General features: G+C 42.0%; 1 protein-coding gene across 1 annotated transcript; it reads right to left on the minus strand.

Moving 5' to 3' along the window:
• Nucleotides 1-4842: 4842 nt before the first annotated feature.
• On the minus strand, nt 4843-6243 carry LOC308369625 (fish-egg lectin-like; the record flags this gene model as incomplete). The annotated part of the gene is made up of 4 exons (XM_080844126.1): nt 4843-4990; nt 5136-5263; nt 5344-5561; nt 6048-6243. The coding sequence occupies 4 exons, from the start codon at nt 6241-6243 to the stop codon at nt 4843-4845; spliced, it is 690 nt and encodes a 229-aa protein (XP_080700252.1).
• Between the last annotated feature and the right edge of the window lie 6148 nt (nt 6244-12391).

The following is a 12391-nucleotide window of genomic DNA, read 5'->3' on the forward strand; positions in this document are numbered from 1 at the left end:
CGGTAATAAAGCAAACACATATTTTTTCTGTATGAATTGTTCCAGGGCAAGTTTCTGTTCTGTTTTCAAAGAAAACTTGCCTTATCGAAGTTTTGCGGTGCTTCGGCGGCCACCATGTCCAATGTTTAAAAACTCTCCGTGCAGTAGATTTTGTAACGTAGCCGTGGTAAGTTTAAATCCGCCAATGGCGCGCCAGGTAGCCAAAAGCCAGTTTGTGATTGGCTCCAAGGATTCTGGAAATCTTGAAATGAACGACTATCCAAAGTTGGCCAGACCCAGTGCAGAGGCAAAATCAATTTGGCCGGAAGAAGTGGGGCGGGACTTCCCAGACTAGGAAATCACTGCCAGAATCGACAGATTCTCCCAGTAGTAGTCCCAGCTGCATACAACACAGTTTGGTTAAAGGTGCAATAAGGATCAATAGCTATTCGCTAAAGGTATGCTAGCAGCTAAAACTAACGAAATCTCTTGAAATGTGCTGACTTTGACATTAATGACAAACTAGTTACTCAACGACTGTCCTTACACAGTCAAACATCAAGCAAGTGCAACACAAGTCTAAGCAAGACGGCAAATAAGCTACTTACTAGATCGGCAGAAGGTAAACAAGTCAGATCGGCGGGCTGCGGCAGGCGAAACTACAGAACGCAGTTATTTGCCTATCGACCCTGCTATGCCAATGGCATCGACACGATTCTCCATAATAAATGTCATTGTAGCGCCCCAATTTTTTTTAAGCTGTTATTTTAAGGTTAAACTGCTTATCCTAACCCTAATCCTGAAGCATAATTGCTGCATAATGCACCTTTAAGCCTGATGGACAAGAAATGATACAAGTGTGTGAATGAGGGTTTAATCACAGGCACACAGTGTTTTAATATTGCTGTCATGCTGCATAATCATACATGCCCTTCTACTCTTTTCATATTTAATACACTTGAAACCCTGCTCCTGTGTGAACACCACTATTTTCTGTGTTCATAAATGGTTCAGACTATTTATTAAGCACTTTACAGGGCAAAATAGACCGAACCGGCCTAACCACAGACATACAGTACATGTATACATATCTATTGGTCCAATCCCCTCTCAGGTGTGGACAAACCAGCAAATTATTCCCACACCACCCATAGGCTGTTGCACTGCCACTGTATGGCCAGTGGAGGTGCAGAGGGGCGAAACTGGGCCGGTGGTTCCCCAACTTTTCACGGCAGGCCCACCATCACCATAATGCAAAGATTGAGACACTCACATATTACAGATCCATCTCAATAAATTAGAATGTCATCAAAAAGTTGATTTATTTCAGTAATTCGATTCAAAAAGTGAAACTCATATATTATATAGATTCATTACACACAGACTGATATATTCCAAGTGTTAATTTCTATATAATAATTATGATGATTATAGCTGACAGCTAATGAAAACCCTAAATTCAGTATCTCAGAAAATTCAATATGGAAGACTCATGGTGTCTCACTCTAATTAGCTAATTAACTCAAAATACTGTACCTTCAAAGGTTTCCTGAGCCTTTAAATGGTCTCTCAGTCTGGTTCAGTAGGCTACACAATTATGGGGAAGATAAATCAACTTTTTGATGATATTCTAATTTATTCAGATGTACCTGTACCTGCAAGAGCTCTTGCATAGCTTTTCTCAATCACTCATCAATATTGGGTAATATTAGTTTGATACTGAAGCACAATAAAGACGTCACACATCAACCACTGCGTTTGTTATTATGAGTTATTTAATTTTGAACCTAGATCAGATAGTGTCTGTTAATTTGTATCCAGTTTTGGTACCTGTGGTTTATTGTCTCTCCAGGGGCTTACGTGCCGTTTCCTAAAGAACCTGTCGAGAAGTTTATTTATGAATGATGGCTAAGAAAATACATACTAATCAGCCCATACAGCAGGTTAACACTACGTAGTAGGCTACGTAGTCTTTAATACTGACATTGACAAGAGGCTTCTATATTGTCTACTTTTGGTTAGCTAAACAATAATTTAGAGCTGCCCTTGCTGTCCGGAGTTTGTAATAATAACTGCATAACAAAGCTAGCACCATAAATTATTGTTAACAGAGGTCTCGTTACAATGGTAAAATGTATAAGTTGTGGCTATGTTAATGGACCATGCAACCCCAATTAACCTGTTTATGGGTGTGGGGGAGGATCTAACAGAGAGGCAGAGGTTTGTGCTTACCGTGTGAATAGTGCGACACCCACAGTAGACAAGATATTCCGAAATGTTCGGCTGGGTAGATTGGTCGAGTGGACAGTTGGGTTCGCCGCTGTCGATTTTGCTCAGAAACTATTTCTGATGCGTCCTGTGGAGAGCAACATACCCTTTTTCATTAGTACAGTTACATGAGTTTTTATTTTAACATTATAAACAGTTTATTCATGACCCGTCTAAGATTATATAACCATCCTCATAGTGGTAGAGGGTCTGGAGGCAGTGGCGGCAGTAGCATGTGGTCGGGAGGACTGTCTGGCCCTCTGTGAGTCTGGAGAGGTCTACTCCTGGTGTCGTGGTGATAAAGGACAGCTAGGGAGAGACAGCGGTCAAAGATGTCTCAGCCAGGGTATGGCAACTTTGTGGACTAATTATTGAGGTATGTGGTAATACTGTAGGCCTAGAACAGTAATTCATTAATTCTTTCTTTCTTTCATTTTCAATTGTGTTTCGATACAAGCTCCCTGGCCAGTATTGATTACACAAGTTGCTTGTGGAAATGTTCACCAGTTGGCTCAATCGTCAAGTAAATATTTGAAATCTACGGATGTCACCAAAAATGATGATGATCAATATGATGATGATTAGGAGTAGTTACACATGATTGACATTTAAATTCTTGCAGGAGGGGATGTTTTATCATGGGGCAAGAATAGCCATGGTCAATTGGGTTTAGGGAAGGCAGTGGATTTCCAGTCCATGCCACTTCTAGTTTGTGCCCTTTTGGGGGTGCCTGCCTGGCCCTCACACCTCATGGACTGGTATATTGTTGTGGGGCCAACAATGCAGCAGGGTGGATGAGAAAGGTACAGTGCACTTTTACACTCTATTTTGTAAAGTATGACATTAAGAGAGTTCAAAGATATAGGTGGTATAGAGGTTAGCAGACACTTAGCAGTTTCCCTCTTTAAGTCTCTCTCGCTGTTTGCCGTCCTGACAGGTTTGGGATAAGCTCAATGCCTGCCCTCAGAGATCGTGACTTAAGGTCTATCTGTTGTGGAGAAGCAGAAGACTGCTGTTCTCGCCGGGATACAAAGACATGCACATGCATGCACGCGTGCACACACACACACACACACACACACACACACACACACACACACACACACACACAGCGAGAGATTGAGACTGTGGAATTATATATCCATTTTGTGAAATCAGTAACTTTATTAACTTTAACTGACATTGTGTTTGGGTGCCTAGAATGAAAATTTTTACACCTTTGGAGATTGGACACAGCTCCACAGCCAATGAGCTTCAACCCAGGATGGTGAAAGGTCTAGATGGGCCGGCCTCACAGAAAGTCTGTGGCCTGTCTGTCTTCCTGTCTGTCCTCTTCTCCATGTGACCCTTTGATAACCGGGTGGTGTGTCTAGGGCTTGATTCTCGATCGCTGTAAGTGGACTGTAGGTCACTTTGGATAAAAGCATCTGCTAAATACCTGGCCTTTACCGTTATCTTTTGATAACCTGGTCTGGTTGCCATCAATCTGATCTGCATGTGACCTGAGGAAAACACATGTAACCTCTGTAATAACTGCGATTATGTTGAGATTGATGTATGCTGTGTGGATATGATAATAAATCAAATAATGTTTGATCGTTCAGAAATCTAGTTCTGCAGTGATATTTGGATCTTCCTGCTTTGACTCATAAAGTCACCCCAGTGAGTGTGTGTGTGTGTGTCTGTGTGTGTCTGTGTGTGTGTGTGTGTGTGTGTGTGTGTGTGTGTGTGTGTGTGTGTGTGTGTGTGTGTGTGTGTGTGTGTGTGTGTGTGTGTGTGTGTGTGTGTGTGTGTGAGTGTGTTTGTCCCAAATGCATAGCATTATGCATGACCTTGACAGAGAAGCGAGAGTGTGTTTAAACGAATACTCTATCATTTACACAATGTCATTTAAGGATGCTAATCTGTGTGATTGATCTGGATTCACCAGTCACATGACTTGCTTGCATGATGCTCTGTGGTTTTTTGCTGGACACAGAAAAACGCAGCCAAAACACAGTTTTTTTTTTATCTTTTGTGCTTCAGCAGATGGTGCGTGCCCTCCTTATGTGACGTGGTTCTGCTTAAGGTTTCTTCCTGATTAACATGGAGTTTTCCCTTGCCCCTGTCATCACTTTGCTTGCTCTATGGGGGTTCAGGCCCTGGACTCTGTAAAGAGAATTTTATTATATATATTGTGTGCGTGACATGCATGTTGAGTGTGTGTGTGTGTATACATTTGTGGGATTTTTGAGTACAATATGCTTTATTGATCACCAAAGTCACAAGAAGACAGATAGAAATGATTATGATTATTTTAAAGACAAACTGTTCTGGAAATACAACCTGATATACAATCATGCAATGATAGGATCACTTCAGGATATTTGAAGTGTCTGGATACTGTTGTTTAAAATCTGCACAATAGGTGTGTTTTTCCATATGAACCCAACTGGATAATAGAACAGAATCACAGAATTATTATGACGGGTTCTGATAGCGTGTGTTTTAGAAGATCAGAAAATAATTAAGGGTGAAAATAAATGGTGCGTAATTGATTAAGTAATTAAGCTGCAGGGTTTGACCAGCAGGGCTGCCTCTGTGGAAGAGCAGAGCTCAGAGGTCAGTGCAGTCGTAGATGGTTTCATCCTTCAGGATGACCCAGAGATGGCCCAGATCATAGGACACATGCTTCACCTGTCCAGTGTAGAGAGGAATGTGTGTCCAGCTGGTACCTTCAGGTTTACAGGCAGACGTGGACTCCCTGTAATGAGGACATTTCACTTCTAGTCATGAAGGAACAATTTACAGTTGAGAGTAAAACACAGCACAATTATGAAAACAACCTTTGTGGCTTTGAAAAAATGAAAAAGTGCATTTCCCATACAGAAGAGCTTGTAAAGACGAACCTGCGGTACACATCTCCTGAAAGATTCACTCCATAGACAGATCCGTCACTTCCCACCTCGATCATGGACAGGACTCCAGTAACAGGCTGCCAGTGACCGTCCCCCAGACAATTAAAAGAGTTCACCTCCTACAGGGACACACAAAGGCTGATATTAAATTAATTTATTGATGAGTAATTATTACACAGACAGCTCAGCCCAGCCTTACCTTCCTCACAAAGATTGTATCATTACGGCTAACACCCCAGCAGCTATAAGGACCGCAGCTGTAGTACTTCAGGCTGCCAGGAATTTGGTGCCAGTTCATAGCACTATTTCTTCCACTGTAGCCAACTGTGTTCTTCTTTGGCAGACAGAAGGGGGTATCCTTATGATTGGCTCCTGCCACAAACTGGTCTCCCCCAGCATCAATCTGCTTCAAGAGCCCTGGTCCAGAACAAAAACATTAACTTGTGATTGCTCATGTTCCCATATAGAAAAGGTCTGTACAAAACCTATTGGAATTCCACTTGGCATGTACAACACTGGAACGACACATATGGGGGGAACAGCCTGCACATACATTTCACACAGAAATGGTACAAGGTCCTTCATCGTGCAGGTAGGTCATAGATCAAACATTAAATTTTTTTTGTTACCGTATCTGAAAGGAGCCATAAATATGTGGGTTAACACACTGTTATTATTAGATGTACTGTATCAAAATGAACATACTGAATATGAATTTTACAATCTTTCTCCATATGGGTTGACATCATCAACTAGACACACATTATTTTACATTCCTATGGAATCATAAAGGCACACATTTTTACATTCCTATGGAATCATACAGTTGCATATTGGTCAGCGTCAGCGGTTTTTAAATGTGCTTTATGAATACATTTGACTTGACATTCAGGTTATTCTTACCAGGTACATTCACCCAGTTAGTCCCAACAAGTTTAAAGATGTCATTTGCTCCGCTGACTCCCCAGACTCCTGCAGGTCCTACGGTGACATGCTTCAGTTTGCCTGGCAACTGTGTCCATGACGATCCAAACCTTGTGTAGATGTTGCCGTCATTGTTGACCCCGAACACTTGTCCAACACCTACATCAATCTGCATCAGTCTACCAGGAGCATTCTCACAGCTATACGCTGCAAGACAAAGAAATGGGGGCGGGGGGGGGGGGGGGGGGGGGGGTGCGGGGGGGGCAGATGTAGTATGACAGAGGAGGGAAAGATGGAAAACATGGGACAACAGGATGCATCAGTCAGACGAACATACCCACACATGAAGTCGGCAACAGACAGTGCAGGGCAAAGAGAAGTGTTGCGATGAGGAGAGGCATGGGTCAGTCAGCGACTTTAACTGACAAGTAAGTCTGTAGGACAGGTGAGCAGGTTTTTATACCTTCCCCAAGCACAAGCTTCCTGTTTCTGGAATGAGGATGGGAGGTTCCCAGCTGTCCCAGTCACACCCAGTCAGAAGCATTTGGAGGAAATTATTATTCATTTGTGGGTGTTAAAAATTCTGGACTGAAAAGGATACAGGTAAACGAGACGTGTGAATCAAGTGACCTTTATATGTAATCAAGAAAATACATTTGACCCAAAAAGGTAAAAATCTATCAGATGACAGTGTAATATTAGTCTAATTGTCAGGATCTTGTCAATGTTAGATGTGTGTTTCTTTCCTCATCCGACTGCAACTTTAACCTCAATAGATAAAAACCTTTTCAGGAGTGTGGGAGTGGAATTTCACCAGCGCTGCCATCCTACATTCAGGGCATTTGCTGGGTGGGGTCTGGATAAACTAGGGTGAACAGATTTGAGTTTGTGAAAAGGAGGACACTTCGTCGCAGGGGAGGTGGCGGGGTAGTGTATACTGGTTCTGGCCAGCGGGGCATACGGATGAACCCGAAGTTTTAACATCTACGTATTTCACGTGCAGATGACCCCGCCCCCTCCTCCTTGACGAAGTTTTGACATGCAGATGTCATGTGCTCTTGTAAACAATGCAACTACTGGAAGCGGCAAAGTGCTCAGTTTTGTCAGATTGGAAATAGCCTATCATACCAAATGCTCAAAATAATCGATGTCGCTAAGGTTTATGGAAAATGAGTGGCTTGTTGGAGTTAAACCGACAGGCTAAGTAGTGTTACAATAGTAATTGGGTTCACACGGACATGTTGGAATGTGACACCTGAAGTAAGAGTGGAACGTGAGAGATGCACGAAGGTTGTAAGTTAATAAAGAGTTGCCCTGTTGGGCTGTAATTCTGTAGTTCCTTTAAGAGAAAAGGAGCAGAATTAAACATGGTGGCAGCGGTCACGGACTTGACCAGTTAAAGAAGCGTTTCGCGGGAAGAGCTACTGCAACGTTAGGAGAGTAATATTAGAAACTGTCTATAGGGTGACTAATACGTGATATCTTTTTCCGTATGGAATATGTGATTGGTGCAGCGGTTAGAGCTCATGGCTTGCATGCAGCAGATTACTGGTTTGACCCCCCCCCCCCCCCTCACCTCCGCAATAAATCTAGTTTTACATCTCCTTGTAAATCGCTTTGAATAGAACCGTCTGCTAAATGACTAAATGTGAATGTATTAATAAGAAATTCAATAAATTGAAGCAATGAAAATAAATTGGGATTATTTCTCTCTTATCATGCATCCATCTTAATAATTTTCTACAAAAATGATATGCTATGTATGGTGTAGTACACTGAGACTTTATTCACTAGGCCTACTGCACAAAAACTAGACACGTTTGCAAAACTACACGTTTGCAATGACATAGGTAAAACAACTTTCGCCAATATCTCCGTAAGGGAGATGGGTTATGTGCTCAAATTTCCTGGGATCAAAGAAAACGTTAGTATTCCTGTGCAAACTAAAAACCACGTCTCAGGATTGCTGCGCATGCAAGTTATTTCGGGTGTATCAACTGTACCCATGTCTCAACTATACTAATACCACTGTCATATAATTATAATTATGAGTGCTTTGTTCTCCGCATCGCTGACAAAATGAAGGCTACCACTCGCAAAAAAGTGAAGACATTCAATGTTCGACTAGCTTTGCAATACATTACTCAAGAAGGTCTTTTAATTATTCCTTTTCGGGTGGATCGGTAGCGCTCATACAAAAACTCATCATGATGGAAAAAGGGATCTTGGCGATCGCAAATAACTCTTCCTATGCTAATCAAACTATAATATGACTAATTTTCAATGGGATCCCTACTTTTGGCGTGGGTGTGTCAAGTTTAGCCAGCTAAACTTTGGTTAGCCTGCCCTGGAGCAGGTTAGTGCTAAGTGATATGTTACTATGGTAATTTATCAGAAGTTGCTTCGCCGAACCCGATAAAGGGGCGTTCTCTTTTTTTAGCCTGGAATCTAGCTCGCTAAACCGTTTAGCGAGCGTCGCCGAACAGTACCCTGTTAGGAAAAGATTACCGGTAATTAGCCATGGATATCAGGCGATTTTTGAAGTGCTCCCACTCCCACAGATGCCCGCAAAAAGCCTTAAATTCAAAGTCAGTCTGAAGAAGATTAATTCACGTTTTTAAACGTCGTTTTGCTTCGCACAACATCGCATTAAGACAGGGACAAACGCTATTAATAATGTGCTTTCAAATACGATGATGCAGGTAACAAGCCAGCCTTCCCGGTTCCATCGAAATAGGCCTAATAAAACGTAAATTCTTTCAGCAGTTGAAAATGCTGGAGTAATTATCCTCACGCATATCGCTGCAGATAAGGCTAATTCATTGAGAAATTGTAGACAGATTATGTGCAAGCCAGTTAAAATAGCTAAGTGAAATGTTTTAGCTTAGCTATAGAATCTTCCATTTTTGCGGTCAAGGTCAAATATATTAGTTTTTTACTTTCATGATGACACCTCCGTGCTCTCGCATAGAAACATGAGCAGGGCGTAAAGCTGTTGATTCACTGAATAGGCCTATGCTTAATCAATGCGTTATTTGAAGTCATGAAAGGTGTAGAGTAGCCTGTAAACGAAATACACTGAAAACATGGATTATTTGAAAACAAGTCAGTTCTCAATGTGAAAAAAAAACATGCTGTAAAGGCTATTTATGAAGACATAGGCAGTACATGAGTATTCCTTTAACTTATGTTGTCAGTGTTATTGACAGGCTCCTTAACCAGTGTTCTCAGCCCCACAAATTAAACATATTCTTTCAGGCAATGATGCAGAGAGCACAGGGAGAGGGGAAACACCAGGAGGTCAAATAGAGAGAGGAGAAAGAGTGAGAGGGCTGGTGAGAGAACAAAATCATGGCAGTGGAGAACCAAAGAGTGGAGAAGAGGAAAGGGGAGAAAATGAAAAAAGACCAACAGAGAAGGAAGAAACAGAGACAGGGGAGACAGAGAAAGATGGAATAGAGGGAGGAGATGAAGAAACAGGTAGGAAGAAAGGAGTAAGAGAAGAAACAGGGACAGGAGAGATGGAGAGTGGATAATCTGAATTAGAATCTGAAGTAGAGGGAGATGCAGAGAAAGAAGAATCTGAGACTGAAGACACAGTCTGAGAACAGATAAGCAGATGCCACCCACATATCTGGACATAAAAGCAACATACTTTTCTTTACTGTTACTTGAAATTGAATCATCTTCAAATTAAAAACAATGGGCCTCATTCTCGACCTTTTTCTGTAATTCTTCAGAAATGTTTCTTACACGACTTCGCAAAAACAACGTAAGAGAAACGCTTCCGCTGCATTCCCGCACGCTTGAAAATGTGTTCATAAGCAGCCGAAGTCTTCTCAGCTGGGTTCCTTCCGATTAGCTTCTTAGATTGATGCGCGTTCTCGTGAAAGTGGATTTGCATACATACACGCCCTGCCAGCTCCTTATTAGGAGACGCAATTTTAGAAACGTGTGCTGTCGCAATCTCCCGAATCCACCTCGTAACAGGTGTTCATTAATAAGGTGGAGAAATTGTATAACGTTGAACGTCCGAAGTCCGTAAAACACATTTAAGTAGTCACTTTTTTTTTTAAATCGAAAAATAGGCACCATAGGTGTGAAGACCGGTCCCAAGTAGGAGTATAAATTGTAGTCCGTCTTGTCGTTCGAAATGGCCACCATAGGGGTGAAGACTGGCCACCAGTAGTAGTATAAATAGCAATAAATTCATGCCGTAGGTCTTAGAGATTGAGCTTAGTGTTTATTTATTTATTCACTTACATTTGCAGTGTTCATGTCATTCACAACCAGTCATTAGCAGACGCGGCCTTTGTCCAAAGTGACGTACAAGGGAGAGAACAGTCAAGCTACGAGCCATATAGACCTAGTGTAACAATAAACACTACCTCGTATAATTATGACTATAAATGTGAAACGTAATTGTTAATGATACAAATATTCTCGTATTTATTATTATCATAATTATTTTAATCCGAGGATGTCTGTAGAGTTGACGTGAACGCAATCACCAACGGGTTCTCACAAATTCGCCCGTTAACCCTTTTACTGTAATACGGAGTTTTTTCAAAAGTCATTGCTCAACACGATTCCTGAAATAACCACAAGATGGCCCGTGGAATCGCATTTGAGAAGATTACGGCAGAGTTACGACTGCTATTTCGAGTTCTGAAAGTTGTCTGAAGTTCAGAAGAAAGCACAGAAGAAAAAAATAACGAGAATGCAAATGTTTTCATAAATGTTTCCGAAGTGGAGTTCCTTCTGAAATCCTTCGGAAAGTCTTCCCAACTGCTGTCGAGAATGAGGCCCAATCATTGTCATTGATTGTATATGACTTTAACTGATAACATAATGCAATATAGCCAGGACAGCATTACAGAGTGCCAGCGCTTTGTGTTGCGTTGCTCCGCATCGTGTTGCATCACGTCGAGGTCTGTACGATCACAAAATTCATAGTTTACCCACCTCTAATTTTTACCACTACAGCACTGCTCGCAAGGTCATGGAAAATCTGGAGGGAAGAGTTTCTACTGTATTCCGACTTAACCGTGGTCGACGACGATAAGAAAACTGTCAAACTTTTCAGCTATCTCATCGGTGAGAGCGGGAGAGAGCTGTTGGACACGCTCATGGGTGAGACAGCAAAGTCTGATTGGAAGATGAAGGACATAATAGATAAAATGCAGAAGAGATTGAGACAGTGAGCTCAGTAGATTCTGATAAAAGACTGAACACACAGCTTTTTGCTGGAATGCTTTTGGGAAAACAGACTGTGAAATTTCAAATAGACTGTGGTGCTACTTGTAATATAATTCCAATTGATCTGCTTGATTCAAACACAAAGATTGAAGACACAAAGAGTGTGCTAGTGATGTACAAAAGCAAGCTTAAGCCACTGGGAAAATGCAAACTGAAGCTGAGAAATACCAGAAGCTGTACCAGTTGGAGTTCCAAGTTGTGGATGAGGGAGATACAGTGCCATTGCTTGGCAAAAGGGCCAGTGAGGGCATGCAGCTGATTAAAGTGCACTACGAAAATATTATGGCAATTGACAGCATAGTTACAACAGTGCCAGAAGTTAAGACTACAAGGGGCCAATGGACAATGGAGCAGATACAAGCAGAGTATGCTGACGTGTTCAAGGGTGATGGCTGCCTTGAAGTAAAATACAAGCTGGAGATTGATGACACTGTGCTGCCAAAGAGGCGGGTGCCAGTAGCAATGATGAAACCACTGAAGGCTGAACTTCAAGACCTACAGCACAGAGGAATCATCACACCTGTAGAATGCAACACAGACTGGATCAATGGAATGGTTGTTGTCCAAAAACAGAATGGGAAGCTACGGATATGCATTGATCCAAGACCCTTGAACAAGGCGCTGAAGCGTAGTCACTTCCCATTGCAGAAAATTGAGGACATTCTCCCAGATCTGGCTAAAACAAAAGTGTTTACAGTATGTGATGTGAAAGTGGTTTCTGGCATGTAAAATGAAAGGTCTTTCAGCGTAAGCTCACACAGGCGCTAGAGGATCTGTCTGGTCTGTACATCATTGCTGATGATGTGCTGATTACGGGACAAGGTGAGACACAAGAAATGGCACAGCGAGACCACAATGAAAACTGAAACTGAACGTAGACAAGTTCAAGCAGAAGGAAAAAGAGACTACGTGCATAGGACATCTCCTGACAGCGGATGGTGTAAGGATACAGACACTGATTTGGGCGCAGCACTTGTCCAGAGGGGTAAGCCCGTAGCATTCGCAAGCAGAGCACTCACACAGACAGAGAAGGGCTATGCCCAAATTGAGAAGGAATTCTTAGC

This window comes from Sprattus sprattus (assembly GCF_963457725.1).
Source record: "Sprattus sprattus genome assembly, chromosome: 1".
NCBI classification, from domain to species: domain Eukaryota; kingdom Metazoa; phylum Chordata; class Actinopteri; order Clupeiformes; family Clupeidae; genus Sprattus; species Sprattus sprattus.